The sequence below is a fragment of the Aquarana catesbeiana genome, linkage group LG12, assembly GCF_042186555.1.
Source record: "Aquarana catesbeiana isolate 2022-GZ linkage group LG12, ASM4218655v1, whole genome shotgun sequence".
NCBI lineage: Eukaryota > Metazoa > Chordata > Amphibia > Anura > Ranidae > Aquarana > Aquarana catesbeiana.
Genome location: NC_133335.1, coordinates 145,188,615 through 145,211,897, shown reverse-complemented (window position 1 = coordinate 145,211,897; position 23,283 = coordinate 145,188,615). Strand labels below are relative to the sequence as shown.

Sequence of the window (23,283 nt, the reverse complement as noted above, 5' to 3'; positions counted from 1 at the left end):
AATTACAACAGTTTGTATATGTGCCTCCAACTTTTTAAAGGACCAAAAGTAATGGGACAGATTAACAATCATCCATCAAACTTTCACTTTTTAATACTTGGTTGCAAATCCTTTGCAGTCAATTACAGCCTGAAGTCTGGAACGCATAGACATCATCAGACGCTGGGTTTCATCCCTGGTGATGCTCTGCCAGGCCTCTACTGCAACTGTCTTCAGTTCCTGCTTGTTCTTGGGGCATTTTCCCTTCAGTTTTGTCTTCAGCAAGTGAAATGCATGCTCAATCGGATTCAGGTCAGGTGATTGACTTGGCCATTGCATAACATTCCACTTCTTTCCCTTAAAAAACTCTTTGGTTGCTTTCGCAGTATGCTTTGGGTCATTGTCCATCTGCACTGTGAAGCAATGTCCAATGAGTTCTGAAGCATTTTGCTGAATATGAGCAGATATTGCCCAAAACACTTCAGAATTCATCCTGCTGCTTTTGTCAGCAGTTACATCATCAATAAATACAAGAGAACCAGTTCCATTGGCAGCCATACATGCCCACACCATGACACTACCACCACCAAGCTTCACTGATGAGGTGGTATGCTTTGGATCATGCGCAGTTCCTTTCCTTCTCCATACTCTTCTCTTCCAATCACTCTGGTATAAGTTGATCTTGGTCTCATCTGTCCATAGGATGTTGTTCCAGAACTGTAAAGGCTTTTTTAGATGTTGTTTGGCAAACTCTAATCTGGCCTTCCTGTTTTTGAGGCTCACCAATGGTTTACATCTTGTGGTGAACCCTCTGTATTCACTCTGGTGAAGTCTTCTCTTCATTGTTGACTTTGACACACATACATCTACCTCCTGGAGAGTGTTCTTGATCTGGCCAACTGTTGTGAAGGGTGTTTTCTTCACCAGGGAAAGAATTCTTCGGTCATCCACCACAGCTGTTTTTCGTGGTCTTCCGGGTCTTTTGGTGTTGCTGAGCTCACCGATGCGTTCTTTCTTTTTAAGGATGTTCCAAACAGTTGATTTGGCCACACCTAATCTTTTGCTATGTCTCTGATGGGGTTGTTTTGTTTCTTCAGCTTAATGATGGCTTGCTTCACTGATAGTGACAGCCCTTTGGATCTCATATTGAGAGTTGACAGCAACAGATTCCAAATGCAAATAGCACCCTTGAAATGAACTCTGGACCTTTTATCTGCTCCTTGTAAATGGGATAATGAGGGAATAACACACAACTGGCCATGGAACAGCTGAGCAGCCAATTGTCCCATTAATTTTGGTCCCTTAAAATGTGGGAGGCACATATACAAACTGTTGTAATTCCTACACCGGTCACCTGATTTGGATGTAAATACCCTCAAATTAACCGCTTGCCGACCGCCTCACGCAGATATACTGCGGCAGAAGAGCTCGTACAGGCAAAACCACGTACCTGTACGTTGCCCTTTAAGAGGCGGCCAGCGGGCACCCGCAGCAAAGCTCTGTGAGTCGGGTCGCGGGTCCCGCGGACTCGATCGCTGCAGGGATACCCGCGATCGCCTCACGGGGAGGAAGAACAGGGAGATGCTAATGTAAACAGCATCTCCCCGTTCTGCCTAGTGACAGTGTCGCTCGATCTCTGCTCCCTGTCATCGGAGCAGAGATCAGTGACGTCACACACACAGCCCATCCCCCTGACAGTTAGAAACACGCCCCTAGGACACACTTAACCCCTACATTGCCACCTAGTGGTTAACCCCTTCACTGCCAGTGTCATTTACACAGGAATCAGTGCATTTTTATAGCACTGATTGCTGTATAAATGACAATGGTCCCAAAAATGTGTCAAAAATGGCCGATGTGTCCGCCATAATGTCGTAGTCACAATAAAAATCGCTGATCGCTGCCATTTAAAAAAATAAAAAATTATTAATAAAAATGCCATAAAACTATCCCCTATTTTGTAAACGCTATAACTTTTGTGCAAACCGATCAATAATCGCTTATTACGATTTTTTTTACCAAAAATATGTAGAAGAATACGTATTGGCCTAAACTGAGGAAAAAAATTGTTTTTTATATATATTTTTGGGGATATTTATTATAGCAAAAAGTCAAAAATAATGTGTTTTTTTTAAAATTGTCGTTTTTGTTTATAGCGCAAAAAATAAGAACCGTAGAGGCGATCAAATACCACCAAAAGAACGCCCTATTTGTGGGAAAAAAGGATGTCAATTTTGTTTGGGAGCCACGTCCCACGACCGCGCAATTGTCAGTTAAAGCGAAGCAGTGCCGAATCGCAAAAATTGCTCTGATCAGGAAGGGGGTAAATTCTTCCGGGCTGAAGTGGTTAAAGCTGAAAGTCTGCAGTTAAAGCACATCTTGTTCATTTCAAAACCATTGTGGTGGTGTATAGAGCCAAAAAGATTAGAAGTGTGTCGATGTCACAATATTTATGGACCTGACTGTATGTAGTGTAAAAAGTCTGTCACCACAGCGACACATAAGAAACAATCGTTTCCTATGCGTCACATTCACACTGCAATGCAGCACGCTGCAATAAAATGCAGACATGTTATCTCAGCACACCAGCCCAAAGCAATGTCAGGCAGCGCATTGTGCCGCCCGACTTTGTAGTGTATGAAGAGTATGTTTTGTACGCTTCACATAAAGTTTAAAAAAAAAAAAAAATAAAAAATCGGGGAATGGTGCAGTGCGCTGAAGCATGCACCACACTTGCCCCCTAGCCAGGCGGCAACGCAGAGTGGCTGGGGCAGTAAATCGCTCTGGCTGCTCTGTGATTTCATGGAGGGGCAGTGTGAATTGCCCCTTGATGGTTTCAAAACACAGTTACATTCCCAGCATATTGGAATGCTGTCACATTTATGTTTGCTCTCAAACTGTAAAACCATTAAATGGTTATATATTATGGTGTCATAATTGATCACATGTGCAGTACCATGGCAGTTGCAGATCAAAGAGGCTAAGATGGCAGCATCCTTGGATGAAAAGGATAGGATGGTTTAGTTTCACTTTAATTGCACACTATGAGGAGCTGTATAGGGTGGAGTGAAAGGTCCCAGGGGCTGCACACAGGAGTGTAGGAGGTTTATGGAGATGTACGCAGAAAGTACTAATGAGAGGATGGAGAAGCTGCATACAGAGCAGAGGTAAGAGAGGTGAAACACTGCAGAGAAGAAAAATGAAAAGCATTCCATACACACAGAAAGGAAGGGTAAGAGGTCCCAGAAACCTTAACTGGAGAAACGGGTCAAAGGAAATCACAGAGGGGGAAGTGATCGGAGGAGCTATAAAGAGAAAAGAAAGGAAAGAAGTCCCATGAAAGTAGAAATATGAGGGGTCTGGGGAGCAGCAAAGAGAGAAAAAAAGTCTGAGCAATTTCACACACAGAAAAGGGGTGAGAGGTATGAGGAGCTGCACACAGAATAGAGGGGGTAATGGGACCTAGCACATATAGAAGAGAGGTGAAGAGCTGCAAACACAGGAAAGAGGTTCCTCCAAAGCTGTACACAAAGGAATATGTTGTAAGGTTCCACAATCTGCAAACTGATGGGGTGACCTGGGTTCTCTCTAAATGTACTCAGTGAGTAAAATAGAAAATGTCAATAAAAGCTCTCCCTGTAAAGTAGTAAACACCTCTCCTGCTGCCTGCAGTGCTGAACACTGCTTTGCTGAAAAGAAATGTAAAATCAATTTCTCAGGATCCATGGGGGGGACACAGGATTTTTAAACAACTGAGTTATACTTTTGCTTACAGGAGGAGCTGACACTAGTAATCAAAAAAAAATTGATGGGGTATAATCCCTCCCACAACCAGCATGTGGAGTATGGCTTAAGTAAACTCTGAGGGCGAGTACAAAAATCATTGTTTCTGGAGGAAGATAGGATTCTTAGACAACCGGGATGTCCTAAAGAAGTCCAACAGAAGGACAGGAGGCAACACAGGCCTACAGGTCCAACAAGAAAGAAACTCACAGAGCCCCTTGCAACATGTTGTGAGTCCAAAAAATCTGCTGAGGACTAGGTGGCAACCTTATAGACCTGGAGAAGTGAGACCCAGTGCTGAGTTGCCCAACACGTGGTCACAGCAGTAATGGAGTTCTTGAGACCATACATTTGTACAATGATCTGATGGATCCACCTGGAAAAAGTGGAGCAGGAAGTTAGGGTGCTCTTCCATGGCTCATTCAGGATGACAAATAAATACAGAGCAAGTCTTCCTGAAAGAAAGGAGCTTGAAAGAAAATAATAAAAGATAAATGAACAGCTTGGACCACATTTATGCACATCTCCTTCTGGTGAACTGGATCGGGAGGACAATAAATTGTCCTGGTTGAGGTGAAAAGCCAAGCCCACTTCTGGAAGGAAGGAGGGCCTAGGTCTCAGGTCTACCTTATGCCTGTGAGGAACCAGTAAGGGTTCTTTACAAGACAGGACTGCTTTTTTAGACACATATCTGGCTGAGGTGATAGCCACAAGGAAGGCCACCTTGTTGGTCAAGGCAGAAATAGGACTGTGATAATTTCAAAGGAAGGCCTTTGAAGGACAAACAGAACCAGGTTCATATCCCAAGGGGTAACAAGGATTTAATTGGGGGACTGTATATGGATGACACCCTGGACGAAGGTTGTAATCAGAGTGTACAATGCCAGGGCTCTCTTTAAAAGGAAAGCCAATGCAGAGAACTGACCCCATGATGATATTATTAAGGACCAAATGCTGGTCCACACCTAGCTGCAGAGAGAGAGAGAGAGAGAGAGAGAGAGAGAGAGAGAGAGATTTTCCCAGGATAGGGATGACATATTCCATTTTTGCCCCCATCCATCAGAACCTGGGTTTCAACAGCCAAACAGAGAAAATGAGAAATTGGAAATATGGGTGGATACAGCAGTTTAATAATCTACATATTGATGGGGAATTAAATACTGGGGCACAAACAGTATGGCTTTTGAACTAAGTGGACTTGTAAGTAAAGGATAAGGTCACCTTTTTTTCCCTCTAAATTCCAGCTCCCTATGCGTTTTTCACTCATTTTTTTCATTTGGGAAAATGTGTATTTGCTTATGTGTTGGTGCGCTGTTAACAATGGCACCAAAAGTGCAACTAGTTAATTTTAGGTGTATAAAGGTGGCCATACACTATACAAACTGATTGTCCAATCTCCTTTAGATTTACCAAAACCATATAATAGGAGGAGACACCATCTATCCAATCTCTCTAAATACAGACAGGCACTACAGTTAATGGTAGATCTAAAGGAGATTGTACAATCAGATTGTATAGTGTATGGTGGGCTTTACAGAATTCAGGACATACTTCTCCTGTTTCCTATTTTATAGCTCTATCCACATGGGCTGTTGTCTGATCGCTAGATCCCAAGTGAACGAGCTATGGCTGTGTATTCATTGATTGCATGGAAAAAACATTCACCTGATAAAGGGGCGGTAGTGATCTATTGGAGTAGGAGGGCAGATAAATCAGGGGGTGTGCTAATGAGGTCAGCTGTTAAACGCCTTCCTGTGTCATGTTCTAAGGTCCATCCAGGAAGTGATGGAGAAGTTTTTTCATAGAGCCAGATGAAAACCAAGGTAAGGGGTGTGTAAGATAAATAGGATTTCTGCAAAAGAAGTACACTAATAGTATATTGATACATAGGGCTGGAATTAAAAAAAAAAAAAAAATTAACGTATCCTTTAAAGTTAAGACTTTTGTGGCTACATGTGCTAGTTTGCCTGTTGTGTAATCGTTTAGAGTAAGTACACTTTTTCCTTTGGTTTTGAAGCACTTTTTAGTCATTGTGCCTAAGGACACTGATTAGGAGAGCAAGTTAAAGCATAGTACACACTAGTTCTTTTTTGTTCAACCCAGCAGGGCTGAACTAATAAAAAAAAAAAAAAAATAACAGCTCCGGAGGAGCCACTGCACTAACCATGCAAGGTTAGTACACGGCCCCCATGCCAGAACACTCCAGTTAGCTGACTGACAGAAGTGACCGGCTACAATACACTCGGGCCAAATGTCAGAAACAAGGTGCAAGGGAACCACATCAAAAACTAAGGAAAACATTTGCCAAAAGCCTGCAAAACACTCAAACTCATAGTAACAATGCTTCTCTTGGGGACGAGGAATCTCTGCATTCATTTATGCTGAATTTAAACAGTAATCAATGGGGTATTAGATACACATATGAATATAGTAAGTCATCAGTGAATTTCTTAGATTTGGTTTTTATTAAAGATCAAGGCCAATTGTTAACAAAAACATTTTTCAAATCTACAGACAGAAATGAATATATTCCAACAAACAGCAGCCATCACCCGCATCGGCTTAGGCTCCATGTATACAAGACGCTGAGACAAAGTCCATTGATCGTTTTTTTTTAAAAGCTTGAAACCGGCGTTTAGAAACGCCCGTTTAGCCGCGTTTGCGTCTAGAAGCGTTTAGTAAGGATAATATCATAAGACCCTCCCCAAGCTCAAAAAAAGGTTTTAACTATTTCAGCCATTTTGTGAGACCAGAGTGAGTAGCAGCAGCAGAGAGAGCAGCAGCGTCCTTGTATTTGTCCCCATTTCTGTTCTTTTTTTTTTTTTTTTTTTTTTTAACAATGGATCCCATAATGAGCATATGTGAGGAAATGCTTCTGACGTTGCTAGAACGACGCCGAAAATTGCATGCGAGAACCGGAGTTAGTAGCTACTGGACCCATCCATTGATCACGCAGCGCATGTCAGCAGGATATTTTACCAACATGTACGTACAGCTGCGTACCTACCCCGATAATTTTTTTAATTTTAGACGCATGGCCATTGCCTCATTTGACATTCAACTAGAAAAAGTTCGGCCCAGTCTGACATGCTTGGACACGAACATGAGGAAGAGTGTGCCACCAGAGGAACGTCTGTTGGTGACGATCACATTTCATGAAACTATGTTTGATCATGTCAGTGGTCAGGCTCAATGGTGGGGTCATCTTTTTCATATCGAACAACATATGGGTCAAATTACAATTATACTTTGTAAAACAACATTGCTAGTGGTGTATTGGATTGGATCAAGAGCAATATATGGTCTATGAATCATTGCAAGTAATTACCAGTTTTTAAACTTTTTTCTATGTTTTTTCATAGTTTTCCATCATTTTTTAGTGTTTTTTAGTGTTTATTGTCCAAAAAATTGGGTACCTTTAAAAACGGTACCAGCGTTTAGCATCTGAAACATGGAAATCTTCGGCATCTGAACTCATCTTTTTGCCTTCAAATAAAGGCTGTTAAATGCAACTACCTAAAATCGACTGTAAACTAAACTGTGTACATGGTCACATAAGATAACATTGAAGGAGTTCAGGGGCAGTTGAAAAAAGCGTCCAACTGTCTCCGAACGTGCGTTTAGCAGCAGTAGTATACATGGGGCCTTAAGGCTATACCCAAGGGACAATTTCATAGTATCAGAAGAAATTGTTCATGCTTAGGAGGATTTTGAATCCCAGGCTAACATACTAAAAGATCAGTTTATGGAGAAGGGGTATCACTCTAGAAGCTTGGATAAAGAGGTACAAGATGTTTCACTCCTAAATAGAAAGAGCCTATTGGGCCCCAAAAATAAGGATATGGTGAATATTAATAAGTTTGAGTGGTCCTTTTAGCTACCTTTTTCATCCCTGGTGGGTGAATAAAATAATTACAAAACACTGGCAAGTTTTAAAGAGTGATAAAATACTAGGGCCCAAACTTGCAGATAAACAAATGTTATATACAGAAAAAAAATAACTCTGAAAGATGTACTGGCACCTAGTGCAATAAAATCAGTATATTTTCTTAAAAGGATTTTTTCAATGTAAAAGACGCACCGTCTGCAAAACTTCAAGAACTGTCAAAACCTCAACTTTCTCCTCACACGTTACGTTACTTCTACAGTCTATAAGATCACATATTTTATGACATGTGGAACTATAGGGGTCATCTATCTCCTTAGGTGTCCATGTGGCCTCCAGTACATTGGGAGGACCACAAGGGCAACTAATGTACGAATAGGGGAACACCTTGTGAGTATTTGTAAAGGTTTCATAGGTCATAGTGTCTCTAGGCACTTTCACCATCATCACAACAGGAATCCCTGCCTACTTCAAGTTACTGCTTTTGAGAGGTATATCCCCCCCCCCATTGGAGATGGAATAATCTCAAAAGACACATCTCACATAGAGAAACCAGGTGGATTTTTGATATTCAATCTTACAGTCCCCTAGGGCTCAACATAGAATGGGACATTAATTGTTATATAGATAATAGATAGAGTAGTGCCATTCTCCTATTAGGTATTATCTGTTCTGTCCTTTTTCCATATATTATTAATCCCATACTTTATCCGATTTTTTTGTATACCTTTTATCACTTCCTTTTTTTTGGTTATTTATCATTTCCTTTGGAATTTGTGTTGCTGCCAAGAGCTGGACCCTTGGCACACATTTATTCCATGTTTAGTTGCTTTAGGTTCTTTTTGGATGGTTGTTTGAGGTGGGTGTGTTGGAGGGTTCACCCTTCTGCCTTAACCCACGTCAATGTATTTCCAGACTAGGGTATTTTTTATGGATGAGGTTGAGTTCTTTTTTATATTTTATTTTTATGTCATAAATTTTTCTCAGTTATTATACGTATTTTCATGAAATTGTTCTTTATTTGAAAAGATTAATTACATGCAATAATGAATTTATGTCAAATGGATAGTTGATTGTATTATTTACATATATTTTAAATATTTAGAATCATTTGATATAGTACTCATACTTTTTCAGGTCTGTGTGTATGTATATTTGATAGATAGATAGATAGATAGATAGATAGATAGATAGATAGATAGATAGATAGATAGATAGAGGGGACGGAAAGTATTCAAACCCCCTTACATTTTTCACTTTTTGTTATATTGCAGCCATTTGCTAAAATCATTTAAGTTCATTTTTTTTTCTCATTAATGTACACACATCACCCCATATTGACAGAAAAACACAGAACTGTTGACATTTTTGCAGATTTATTAAAAAAGAAAAAGAAAAACTGAAATATCACATGGTCCTAAGTATTCAGACGCTTTGCTGTGACACTCATATATTTAACTCAGGTGCTGTCCATTTCTTCTGATCATCCTTGAGATGATTCTACACCTTCATTTGAGTTCAGCTGTGTTTGATTATACTGATTGGACTTGATTAGGAAAGCCACACACCTGTCTATATAAGACCTTACAGCTCACAGTGCATGTCAGAGCAAATGAGAATCATGAAGTCAAAGGAACTGCCTGAAGAGCTCAGAGACAGAATTGTGGCAAGGCACAGATCTGGCCAAGCTTACAAAAACTTTTCTGCTGCACTTAAGGTTCCTAAGAGCACAGTGGCCTCCATAATCCTTAAATGGAAGACGTTTGGGATGACCAGAACCCTTCCTAGAGCTGGCCGTCCGGCCAAACTGAACTATCGGGGGAGAAGAGCCTTGGTGAGAGAGGTAACTATGCAACTATGTAATAATATATCTCATCCATGTTCTTTTTTTTATTATTATTTTTAGTATACCACAATCTATGCCAAAACTCCTGTGGAAGCTCCAAATGAGCGAAACATGTTGAGTGGTATCTTCTCTACTGTCTGCCCATCACTAGATGTGGATATTGAGATATACACACCGTTTTAAGAAAAACCATGTTATGTAATTTATTTTAATTGTAACAAATAAAAATAATATTTTTTATGGATAAGTTGTACATGTTTTCCTTCTCTATCCACCTTGAAATATAAGCACCTTAAAAGTCCCAGGGTTGTTTTCAACCCTTTTCCCCCCTTTCCTTTCTATTTGTCAGACCAGAGTCTTGTGGAGCGGTAGAATTATCGTTTTATCTCTGGAGTTGATCCCTTTTTTAATGCATGCCAATATTCTGTTTGCTTTGTTAGCAGCAGCTTGGCATTGCATACCAGTGCTGAGCCTATCATCTACTAGGACCCCCAGGTCCTTTTGCATCCTAGATTCCTCCAGAGGTTTTCCCCTCAGTGTATAGATTGCATTCATATTTTTGCCACCCAAATGCATTATTTTACAATTTTCTACATTGAACCTCATTTGCCATGTAGTTGCCCACCCCATTAATTTGTTCAGATCTTTTTGCAAGGTTTCCACATCCTGCGGAGAAATGATTGCCCTGTTTAGCTTAGTATCGTCTACAAATACAGAGATTGAACTGTTTATCCCATCCTCCACGTCGTTTATGAACAAACCAAATAGGATTGGTCCCAGCACAGAACCCTGGGGGACCCCACTACCCACCCCTGACCATTCCGAGTACTCCCCATTTATCACCACCCTCTGAAGTCGCCCTTATAGCCAGCTTTCAATCCATGTACTCACCCTATGGTCCATCCCAACGGACCTTATTTTGTACAGTAAAAGTTTATGGGGAACTGTGTCAAATGCTTTTGCAAAATACAGATACACCACGTCTACAGGCCTTCCTTTTATCTAGATGGCAACTCACCCCCTTATAGAAGAGCGTTGTGTGTGACGTCTAGACAGAGCCTATGTTCCCAGTCGATGCCTTGTATGGGGAAACGCGTCGGCTAGAGCAATAGTTCTTGACATCACCACGCACCAGCTGGCTGGCTTTACCTGTGGCTGTTTGAATGTATTGATCACCGTTTTTTTTTTTTTTTTTTGGATGTTCGAACCTATAATTTTTTAATACATTTTTAATTGGAGTACTGTACCATTTAAGCCTCTTTTTTTTACCTTATGATACAGCCCACTGTTGGAGATCACCTGGAGAAGGTCATTGCTGTAGCTGTGAGGAATATCATACCATTGGCTAGCCCGCTGCAGGAGAGAGGATCCCTTTACTGGATGAGCTTATGGAGGTGCATTTCTTGGCTGAGCGAGCCCTGTTTGAGCATTTTTGATCTCTATAGCTTGAGATCCAGCAACTCCGGTAAGCTGCGCTGATTGATTGTTTTCATGAACAGAAACAGTGTCCTTCAATACATTTGCACCTACTGAAGCACCTTATGGACTTTTACGATATGTGTGATCACTTTGCTAAACCATTGTTTTTTCACTATTTTTTTAAATCCTCTTTTTTTTTATTAAGGGAGCTATATTTGGTTGCACACTTTTACTCCATACACACATCTATTAGTTGAATATTCAGGCTATTTTTAGTTGCAGCACCATTTTATTTTACTTTTTAGGGTTAGCGCAGATATTCTACTATACACATCAATGCTTCCCCTGCACCAGAGCAGGAGCCTATTTTAACACCAGTCTCTGCATCTGATTTTAGCTCTATCTCAGGCATTATTTGTGTCGATGGAAAGTTCTAAGTTACCAAAGAAGAAAGGTATGAAAATGTTACTTTAGTAGGAAATGGTCCCTTTACCTTTAACTATCAATAGATATGGATCTTTTAGAAGATTTGCCAATGGAAACACCAGAGCATCAATATAACTGTCAGACAACCAGACTGTGTGTATATGTTGCACATTCTTATTAATCATTGTAGTACATGGACCTCCAAAACTCACCCAAATGAAAGTAACCCCTCAAAAACCATTCTGTCAGATTCAGATTCATAGCAGAAAATAATAAACACATAACCATTGATAAAGCACATTGCCGCTGATTGTTTTATTATTTAAATGAAGATTTGTCTTAGAGAGCAATTTTCTTTTTAATGTGAGTAAAATAATTCATACTTGAAAATTTAGAATGATTTACCTTGTCTGATCAAAGCACACTCTGGGGGCAGAAAAATCTTCTGAGGGCTGGGGTCTTGTTTCGTCCTTGTACCGAGCTTAAAAAAGAAGCACATTTATGTTAAAAGCAGTAGATCTAGATCTGTAGGCATAAATATATGAAGGGGCTGTCACCATAGGGTGGCACAGTGGACAGCACAAAAAGATATACTATGCCACATCCTATTAGTTAGAATCAATAGAAACGGGAAAGAATGAACTTTATAGGCATGCTTAAAAGGGTTTACAGTTTTTATTAATGAAAGGACATAGACACATTTAAAAACCTATATATATCAGTGAAAGTGACTAAAATTGTGTCTCAATGACCACACAACAACCCAGAGTCCCAATGGACTCAACAGACTAGGCTGGAAGACCAGAAAGAAACCTGAAAGTACTTATTCCCCAATAAAATAACACACATAATAACCTAAATGGGTACAACCCTATAATAATGAGACAGAGGTTAAGTGCCGGTTCACACTGGTGCGATACCAAACATCGCACAGACATCGCATGTAATTCGCAGCGCACTGCCGTTCACATTACATGCGATGTCTGTGTGGTGCGATATCAGCCATAGAGATAGTATGGCTGATATTGCACCGCATTCAGTGCAAACACGCACAGGACCCTTTTTTCTGTTCGGACCAGAATCGGATCGCATGTGTGTTCACACATATGCGATCCGATTCATGTCCGAACTGTCAGTTCGCAGTGCGATATGCGAGCTGAACTGGGGGTGTCGTTAACAATGTATTGACACTCCCCAGCGATTCGCATATGGCAGTGTGAACTGACATGCGATGCGGGAACACGCAGTGGATTTGCAGTGTTCTCGTATCGCACCAGTGTGAACAGGCACTTAAAGATCCAGTTCAAAAAAATGTTGATACTGCTTTTCGAAGGTTTACTCCACTGATTTTGCACTTAAAGAACGCTTCTGGAGCTAGGTAGGTCTAATAGAAGTACAAAGAGAAGAGAATAACTAGCTTATATGGTTATTACAGGCAAAAACAGGTTTCTCTTAGTTATTAACTAATTAGATTTGTAGGCAGATAGTTGATCTGAAAATTGAAAGGGACAGGATAAGGCTAGCTAAACAAAAGTAGTTTTCTTTTGTTCAGCCCAGAAGCTAAACAGAAAACACTAGTTTCCCCCAACCAAGCTAAACAACGTGGATGGAGAAATCTCCCCTACTGGCTATTGTATATGGACAGCCGCTGTTCATGTAGCTGTCAAAATACCCGAACAGTGGCTGCATTTAACGGTCTACAGTTACTGTTTGGCCGAGAATTTTCTGGCTAGATACTTTGATTTCCAAACTGAAGCTAGTACCAATAGGGTCACTCACAGCTCAAATTTAGTCCGATTCAGCGGGAATTGGCCGAAATTCAAGCCGCGTATGATTAACAAGTCATCAGAGGAGCCTGATAGCAAGAGAAGAAAAAGGTCACGCATTTCAAAAAGATGGCATCAAAGGAGGTTCTGCACCTTTTACTAATGCCAAATGGTTAAATAAGTTATTGAAATGCATATATGTGAATGCTTTAACTGATAGTATATTTCCAATTTTGTTCAGTCTTGTGTTTTACATCTAAGCTAGAATACATAGCCAAAAATGTGATACCATATTATAATGTTCATAATATGTACCCTTGCTGTTTCCCACATCAAGACATCAAGACAGCTCTACAAATAAACACATGTCCATTGCAAGGTCCTCCTCTTCTCAAAAATACACATCTATAGACCTTCTTTTTTGCCACCAGTAACTGAAGCATGCTACAGCAGTGTGCACTGCAACAGTCTTATTCATTCACTGTGCTAGCACTCTATAGAGCTGTACACACAAATTCACTCAAAAACCTGAACAATCAATGCTGGACAGTGCAACCAGCTTTTACAACAAACTGTAGACATTAACCACTTCAATACCAGGCACTTTCCCCTCTTCCTGCCCAGGACAATTTTCAGGTTTCAGCGTTGTCACATTTTGAATGACAATTACGCAGTCATGCAACACTGTACCCAAACTAAATTTTTATAATTTTCTTCCCACAAATAGAGCTTTTCTAGTGGTATTTGATCACCACTGGGGTTTTTATTTTTTTGCTAAACAAACTAAAAAAGCCATAGAACACAAAGGGGACATTGGGGCCACTTAAGGGCCCCAGGGATTTTAACGGTGCTAAGATAAATGAGGTAATGAGCGTATAATAAAATATATGTTTTATTTGTCAATATTAAAAAACAGACATGAGCCAAAGATATGTCTGTTTTTTAATATTGACAAATAAAACATATATTTTATTATACGCTCATTACCTCATTTATCTTAGCACCGTTAAAATCCCTGGGGCCCTTAAGTGGCCCCAATGTCCCCTTTGTGTTCTATTATATTTTCTGGGATGTGGTGCTCCTGATTTTTCCTCCCTTCCGAAATTTCTTTATTATTCAAACTAAAAAAGCCCTCCAGACCCTATAATATAAAGTTCTGGAAGCTGGTTTCCTTGCATTAATCAGGGTAGAGATAACTGAGCCGGAAATCTCACGCTTCTTCAGAATGTGGATTTCAATAGCCAAGCCGTTAATTTTAGAGACCGTAAGGTAGGATGGAATATCGGCCCCTGTGAGAGTAAGTCTGGCCGTTGTGGGAGGGACCATGGACCCTCCACTGCCATCTTTACGATTTCTGCATACCATGACCTTCTGGGCCATGCTGCTGCTACCAGAATTACCAGATTTCTTTCCAGCTTGATCCTGAAAAGAAGGCAAGGCAGCAATTGAATAGGAGGAAATGCATAGATCAGTGAAAACTGATCCCACGGGGTCACCAACGCATCTGTTCCGCATGCGAGTGGATCCCTTGTTCTGGACACAAAGTTGACCAACTTCAGGTTGAATCTGGATGCTAGAAGATCTACGTCCAGAGTCCCCCATCTTTGGCAAATAGCCCAAAAAATGTCAGGGTGAAGAGACCATTTCCCCTGGAATAACTGCTGGCGAGTAGTCCGCCTGCCAATTCTCTACATCCGGAATGAAGACTGCCGATAGGCATGGAACATTCCTTTCTGCCCAAGTTAGAATAAGGTCGACCTCTCTCTGCGCTGAGACTCTTGGTGCCCTCTTGGTGATTGATATAGGCCACAGCTGTGGCATTATCGGATTGGATCCTGATAGGACAATCCCGTAACCTGGACGTCCAGGCCTTCAGAGCCAGACGCACTTCCCGAATCTCTAGGATATTGATGGGCAAGGTTCTTTCGGCTCTTGACCACTGTCTCTTGGACAGTTGTCTTTTCTAGTACTTCCTGAAAGCCTGAAAGGTCTGGTCTGAAGGATTTTCCTTTCAGCAGATTCTGGGTTAGTAACCACCAACTGAGGATTTGGGACACCTTTGGGGACAGCCACATTGGCAAGTCTAAAACTTGAATTGTTTTGTTCCAAGTAGGACAGGATACTGTTTTGCAACAGCCTAGAATGGAACTGGGCGTAGGGAACTGCTTCAAATGAAGCCACCATGTTTCCTAGCAACCTCATGCAAAGGCGAATGGAGGGATCGCCTTTTGACCTGACCAACCGCACCAGCTCTCTTATGGAGTTGATCTTTGCCTGGGGCAAGAACACCTTTTCCTGGGCTGTGTCTATGATCAGACCCAAGTACTCCAGCCTTTTTATCGGTTTTAAGGAAGATTCCTCTAGGTTGAGAATCCAACCCAAACTGTCATGAGAGGGTTTACCCGTTGGTGGCGCTATCGGTCTCTTGGATCGCAGTACCAGTGTCCACCAGCGGGTGTCTTCCAACACCTGGGACCTGTAGTAAGAGGTTTCTCCTGCTGGTGGCACTGTTGCATCCTTGGGCCGTAGTACCGGTGTCCACCAGCGGGTGCACTCCGACAGTGTGGAGCAAACAGCACACTCTGCACTCAGCTGTGACATGAGGTCAATTACCACAGCCTTATAAATACCCGGCAAGCCCTCCTAGGCTTGCCTTGGTATCTTTCTCCCTGTGCCCTGACCTTGCTGCCTGTATCCTGATTGTGAACCTGTTTCTGTCCTGCTCTGCTCTGATCCGATCTGATCCCTATCCCAAGCCCATCCTGTTCTTGTCCCTCCTGATTCCCTTGGATCCCTGCCCTGCAGCTTAACCATCCATCCTCTCCCTGTCCTGCTGGTTTCCCGTCCTTGCCCATCTGCTGACCTCCCTGTGTATGACCTTGGCCTGGCTTTGTTTACGATTCCGGTATCTCCATTTACTTGTATATATTGTTGTTTGCAGTGGGTTTGTTGTGTTGGTTTTGCACTGGGTTTGTTGTATTGGTTTTGCACTGTTTATGTTCCTTTTACTTGTCCCTTGTTTAATAAACACCATTATTTTTTCACTTACATGTGTTTCTGGTCTCCTCTGTGCAGTCCACACGGTCTGGTCAATTAGATCCCCTGACACAAACTTTCCAGGCAACTGGTTGTAATGCGCACGTTTTGCTCTAAACGAGCCACCGACTAGTCTATTAGCAATAGATCGTCGTCGTACGCCAAGACTGTTATGCCCTGTGCCCTTACCCTGGCTAGAGGTGGGGCCAGGACTTTTGTGAACACCCGGGGGTGCTGTAGCTAGCCCGAAGGGCAAGGCTACAAACTGGAAATGCTGCTGTTCCACTTCGAACCGCAGAAACCTTTGGTGAGCGAGAAATATAGGAACATGCAGATATGCATCCTTGATGTCGATAGACGCCAGAAGTTCTTCTCCTAGTAGGATAGAAACTACTGACCTGATCGTCTTTATGCGAAAGGAGCGGATCTTCAGGAACTGATTTAGATTCTTTAGATCTAGAATGGGTCTGACATCTCCATTCGGTTTTGATACTGTGAAGAGGTTTGAATAAAACCCCAAACCTTGCTCTTCTGTGGGGATCTGCATGATCACCCCCTGAGCCATTAATCGGTCTAGTGGCCGAAACAGAGATTGCCTTTTCTCTGGATCTTTGGGAACGTTTGACCTCAGGAAACGAGACGGTGGAAAGTCCCAAAATTCCAGCTTGTACCCCAGAGTTACTGTGGAGATTACCTGTCTGTCCTGAATTTCCTCTTGCCAGACTTCTGAAAACTGCAGACGTCTCCCGCCCCCACCCTGGCGAGGGGGGGGGGTGCCTCTTCATGATGAGGCTTTAGGATTCTGCTTTGCAGGTTTCCGGCCCCAAGACTTTTGAGCCTGGGCCTGACCCTGAGGTCTTCCTTTAGAGTCTGACGGCGGAGGCCGTTGCCACTGCCTAGAGTCGGAAGCCCCTGGCGCAGGAGAAAGAGCCTGTTTAAATGAAGGGCATTTATACTTTCTTTTGACTGGCAAGAGAGTACTTTTCCCACTAGAAATTGTTTGCATGTATTTGTTCAAATCATCCCCAATAGCCGATCCCCATTAAAAGGGAACCCAGTCAGGAGCTTTATACATGGTGCTTCGGCTGACCAATTTTTTAACCACAGGATTTTACGCATATGTACGAGCAAAAGCGTAAGACGGAACGCCTTGTGAATAGAATCTTTAATGGCATCTATGGCAAAGCATAATGCTTTTGGTAGTACGGCCAATTCCCGGGCTTGTTGTGCAGGAACCTCTTTAAGGTTCTGTCTAAATTGGTCCTTTAGGGACTGGCAGATGCCTATTGCAGCGACTGCAGGCCGAGCAATGGCACCTGCCAAGGAAAAAGAGGATTTTAACCAGAATTCCAACCTTTTATCTGTTGGATCCTTAAAGCGGGGTTCCACCCAAATTTTGAACATTATCTCTATGCATTCTCTTCCTTGCCTAGATGCTGACATGCTGTGTAAAAAAATTTAAATCGCCGTAATTACCTTTTATTTTCTAATCTTCTTAGCACTTCCTGGTTTTCCTCCCATGGGAGTAGGCGTGTTTCTAGCCTCTCCCAGACCTCCCACAGTCCCCTGGGAGCTAGTTTTAGGCTTCCCAGCATGCATTGTGCAACAGCATCATCACAACATCTCGGTGAATGCTGGGAGCACAGCATTCACCGCATCCAGGAAATACATGCTTGTGGGCTTCAAATGCCCACAATGAAGATGGAAACCACCTTTAGTGAATTTTATAAGTTATTCTTTACAACAAAATCGGACACAGGCGGACTTATTACACAGAACATGTGAGTAGATAATCATTAGAAGAAAAGTTTGTGAATGAACTCCAAAAAAAAAAAACCGATAGATAGGTGGACCCCCGCTTTAAGCATTTGTGCATTGTCTACTGGACAAGTTAGACTTTTAGTCACACTGGAAATTGCAGCGTCAACTGCTGGTACCTTCCATTTTTTGGTGAATTTCTCCTCCATGAGATAGAGAACTGAAAATCTCTTTGGAGGGAGAAAATGCTTATCCGGATGATCCCATTCAGCATAAATAAGCTATTCTAGTAATACATGCACAGGAAATGCATGCAAAGGCTGTGAAGGTTTTAAGGAACCCAAGGAAGAAACAGAGCTTTCAGCAGACTCCGCTAGGGGTAGCATGAAAGTAGAACGAGCCATCTCCGTAAGAGATTGTATCAGCAATTTCTCAGATTGGGAGGCTGAAAAAGGTTCATCCACCTTTGTTTCCTCCGCAGAGGAATCATCAGTTTGTCTTTCCTCCTGATCGCCTGAGGGTAACCCCTCATCCTGTGCCCACTGTTCCCCTTGCAAAGGGTCTAAAGTGGGGGAGGGAGATCTAGCACGCTTCCTATCCATTTGAATGGAGGATGCGATTAAAGCCACCAATCTTCCTTCCAGGCCTTGCAGGGTGGAGGAAAAGACATCTTCAGTTACATATACAGGGGCTGAAATGTGAGAAGCAGTTGCACCATCAATTTGTTCCAATGGCTCACCCTGGCTGGCCATAATTGGTATTTCAGGCGAGGACGACCAGTGTTCGACTGGAATTCCTAATGCCTGGGGGTGAAACCTTTATTTTTATTGGTTTTTGTGGTGTCTTTTTTGGTACGCATAGTCCTAAGCCCAAAAGCAGAGGTACTATTAAATTGCACTACTTGTTGAAATCAAGTTCAGCCTAGTGCTAGAAAAAAATGTTCTTCCTGTATCAGGAATGCCAGTTGCAACCTTTACGTGCCCCACCGCTCCTGTGTCCTTGTGTGCAGCCTGCTTGCTTCTCCTCGCTATCAGCGGAGGAGAGACTGCTCCAGCTGATTGTTAAGGCTGTTTGTTTGGCGTGCGTCCTGGTGGACATTACACGGCGCCGCGCTTAGGCCCCGCCCCCTTCTTTTGTTTGAAGAAAATACTCCCGCGCTGGCGCAAGGGCAGCTTTCGGGTCTGCGCTGACCCACCACGAGGGGGGAGGGGGGGGGAGGGGAGAGGCAGAGCTCTATCTTTTTTTTTTACCAGCAGGCAAAGTAAAAACAACAACCTGAGCAAACTTCGGGATCTCTGCACCCCCCCCCCCCCCCGCAGCAGGGGGGATATGTAATGCAAGGGGGTACACCGCTGATGTTCCCCTAACCCTCCGGTCCCTTCAGGGGGGAGAAAAAAGCATTTGGCAGATTTCTTACCTGAGCGGAATCCCCCTGCGCAAGCTGCTATGACCACACACAGACTGACACTGAGCTTTACAGTGAAGACAACAGATTAAGGTATGTGCACATACTCCCTCTAGTGGAGGATTAAGGCATGACAAAATGTTTCCCTTAAAGAAGCAAGCATAGGTGGACTTTTTAGTTCCTAAGTTTCTTCCCTTACCTTATCCCCGCCGCAGGATTTGCTGAATTAACAGACAATCCCATCTTCACCCATCACGGCGGGCTGCGTTTAGCAAACCTTCAAGGACTGGGTCCCTTTTTTGGGGGTTCCACTCCCTTGGACCTGTAAAAAACACCCCACCAGGAAAGCTTTAGGTAATGTAGCATGACCAAAGCCCTGGGCCCCGGGGCCCAGCCCTGCAAAGAGAGGCGTTACAGGCAAAACCTCATGCTTCGGATACGAGGCCCAGGTACCATCTACTTTGGCCTCAGTGGCACTTCAGATGGATCTGGTGTATAGAGGCCATTTAAATCCAGTATGGATCCTTCCTGGAGCTCCTCAGAGCACATCTTCACACCTTAGACACTGGCGAAAAAACTGATGTGCTCTGGAATGAGGAGGGGTTATATAGGGAGTGAACTTCCTGGATTGGATATACCAGTGTTCATCACCTGAAGGTGCCTATATACCATTAAGTTATTACTTAAGGCTCTGTGTCCCATGATGTACGATAAAGAAACAGCCTTTTTACACAATGCAGAGGATTAACCCCTTAAGTTCCACAGTGAGAACAACAAGCATTCTATGCTGCATTTACAGACTGATTTAAAACCCTTTTCACACTGAAGGCACTTTTCAGGCATTTTAACGCTAAAAATAGCGCCTGAAAAGCGCCTCTTAAGCCTCCCCAGTGCGAAAGCCCAAATGCTTTCACACTGGGGCGGTGCACTTGCAGCACCGAAAAAAAGTCCTGCAAGCAGCATCTTTGGGGCGGTGCAGGAGCGGTGAATACACCACTCCTGCACTGCCCCTGCCATTGAAATCAATAGGCAGCTGCCGAAACGCCTGCAAAGCGCTTCGCCGGCTGCGCTTTGCGGGCAGTTTCAACCCCTTCCTCGGCCGCTTGCGGGGCTAAAAGCACCGCTATACCAGCGGCCCGCGCACCAGTGTGAAAGAGCTCTTACTGTTGTGTGTTTAGTAACACTTTTAAAAGGATTATTACAATTAAAAAAAATGTAATGTTCCTGTCTAAAATACACAATTTTCTGCTTGTGTACTTTTTTATTGCCAAGGATCATCAATTTTTATCCCCTTAGTGCTTGGGGCCATTTCACATATCCCTGACCTAAAAATATTTTGCAGTGCCTAGATTCAAATGGTAATAGCTTTTCAGAATATAGCTATTGTCATTTAAAAAAAAAAAATCATACAAAGTCCAAATAACTGCAGCCTAGTAAGTGTTATCTCTTTAGTGTGCAAATGATTTGAAAGTATACCGACAGAAGATATTCAAAAACTACACTTTTCTGGCCAAATGGCCTTTTAAAATGTCATGCACCAGATTCAAAATGCCCTACCACCATTTTTGTTAAGACCAACTGTAAGTTGGAATGCGGAGACAGGCAACGTGCCCGTCTCTGTACGCTGTGTAGTAGGCAGCATATCTGCTTCTACAACCCCCTCTCTATCGGTCACTGGTTGTAAGAACACTTTCGGCTTCACAGCCAAAAACCTCATAGCAGATAATGTTGCTGACATTGGGCAGAATCTGATGGGGAAGCTGAAGGAATAGTTCCCCATCAGGTACGCTCTCTATTTGTAGTTCACAGCAGGCAGTGGGCAGATTCTATAGTCAATAACAGGCTGTTTATTGGTTATGAATAAACCCAATTAGAATTTTGCATATATAAAAAAACTAAACAATGAGCCCAGAGACCCCCCCCCTCTCAATTTCTTTAAGCATTATTCTCATTTATGTTACTGTCCCTTAGCTGTACACAATCTGAGAAAATTATCCCTTTGGGAACGGATTTATTATTACCTGTCTCGGCTGGCTCAGGAATTGATGCTGCCATATGTTCAACCCTCATATCTTCCACAAATTCAGAGACTGCTGGAGCATCCTGGGAGGACCTTAAACAAGATATGCATAATTTGTTAATGTAAAGGAAATCTTCAAAGTTTTTTCTTTTCTTGTCAATTGAGGGACACTGTAAGCCTTAAACCTTGTTATACTGCTTTCTACAGGAGCACTTTTTTTCAGTATTTTTCTAAATCAAGACTGAACACCACTGCTGGAGGATTACCCTCTGTGCAGCAGCTATCTGATGCAGTCGTCCTCGGACTAGCTTTTGGACTGAACCACATCTGTGCCCCACTGGACTGGATGTTGAGGGGCTGATCTGGATGTGACCTTTGGGTACCTTATTCTATGTAAGGCACTTTCCAGACCCAGTTCTAGGTCTCAGAGACTCTGTCTGATTCTGAGTCACACCAACCCTGACTGGTGAGCTTGCCCCTTAGGAGTCAGTCTACTGCCATTAGTCCCAAATTAAAGGCGACCATTGCGGCTCCTATTGATGCAGACCACAGCACTCTGAAACTAGAAGGCCAGCCTCTTGCTTCTATCAGTACTGTTTGAAGTATTGGGTCCTATAGGACCCCTAAGGCTACACACACACAAACACACAGGCTTTCCCCATGGAGATTGGAAGCAACTTTTTCTATACAGGGATTGGAAGCACCTGGATATAAAAGATTTGATAAAGAAAAATGTGTGTGTATATTATAATTTATATATATATATATATATATATATATATATATATATATATCCGAGAGGTTGTTGCACTTAAAAATCTTTGTTGCTTTATTTCAAGTCTTGAAAAGAAGATTACAAAGCAGGTATAATCATTCCAGCCAGTATAGATATAAGTAGATATGAATGGATTACGTTTCAGGCTATCTCGCTTACGCCCTTCCTAAGATCCATCAAGAGCACATCTGAGGGTTTCCCCACAATCATTAGTTTAAATAAGTAATCACAAATATCATCATAGGTGGAAACAATATGGTTAATTACACCTAGCCTTAGTTTAATCAATGTCTCTATACACTAATTATCTACCACATACACAGAACATGGCTAATAGCAGCTGATCAATTCATTTTCTTATTCATCTTTTTCAATATGTCCAGACATCTGAAAGAAACTATATACCTGTTATTCTTCCACAAATAACCATACATATAATAATTTGCCTGAACAGATGGACACCTTTATATACATGTCCATATCCTCAAACAAATAAAGATCCAAGTCTACATTTAAACCATACGGAGCAATAGTATTCAAAAAATGTATCCAATATACCTCTCTTTTTCTGAGGATCATCTCCCGATCCCCTCCTCTCCTATTTTTATCTATTCCTTCAAGGACCATATATTTTAATTGGGATACACTATGTCCAGACCATATATTTTAATTGGGATACACTATGTCCAAATTCCAGAAAGTGTTGGGCAAGTGGCAACTGTGTTAATTTATCTCGTATAGAATACTTGTGTCTTGCTATCCTGTCTTTTACTTTCTGTGTGGTTTCTCCAATATAAACCAACCCGCATGGGCACTTAATAGCATATATGACATATGAGGACTGGCATGTGTAATGTCCCCTTATAGTAATATTAAAACCCCTATGGGGATGTGTAAAATATTTGCCTTTGATCATAGAGTTACAATGTATGCAGGACAGACAGGGGTATGAGCCCAAATTTTTAGGTCCCAGAAATGTTAATTTAGGTGTTGCTGTTGAATACTGATCCGATTTTATCAATCGGTCACGTATCGTTCTGCCTTTTCTATACGATGACATAGGAAAGTTCCAAAACTCTTGGACCATAGGATAACTGCTTCTCAAAAGATTCCAATGTTTTCTAATGATTTTGGTAATTTAGTGAGTAAAAGGGTGATATTGCATGATAAAAGGAATTTTCTTA

General features: G+C 42.1%; 1 protein-coding gene across 3 annotated transcripts in view; it reads right to left on the bottom strand.

Moving 5' to 3' along the window:
* The window catches only part of NBR1 (NBR1 autophagy cargo receptor), a 222,139-nt gene that overhangs the window by 39,431 nt on the left and 159,425 nt on the right, over positions 1 to 23,283 (bottom strand). For all 3 annotated transcript variants that reach the window (XM_073608374.1, XM_073608375.1, XM_073608376.1), the window contains 2 exons: positions 21,326 to 21,417; positions 11,745 to 11,820 (listed from right to left, as the gene is read on the bottom strand). In XM_073608374.1, the coding sequence (XP_073464475.1) occupies positions 11,745 to 11,820; positions 21,326 to 21,417 (168 nt within the window). The remainder of the gene's footprint in view (positions 1 to 11,744; positions 11,821 to 21,325; positions 21,418 to 23,283) is intronic.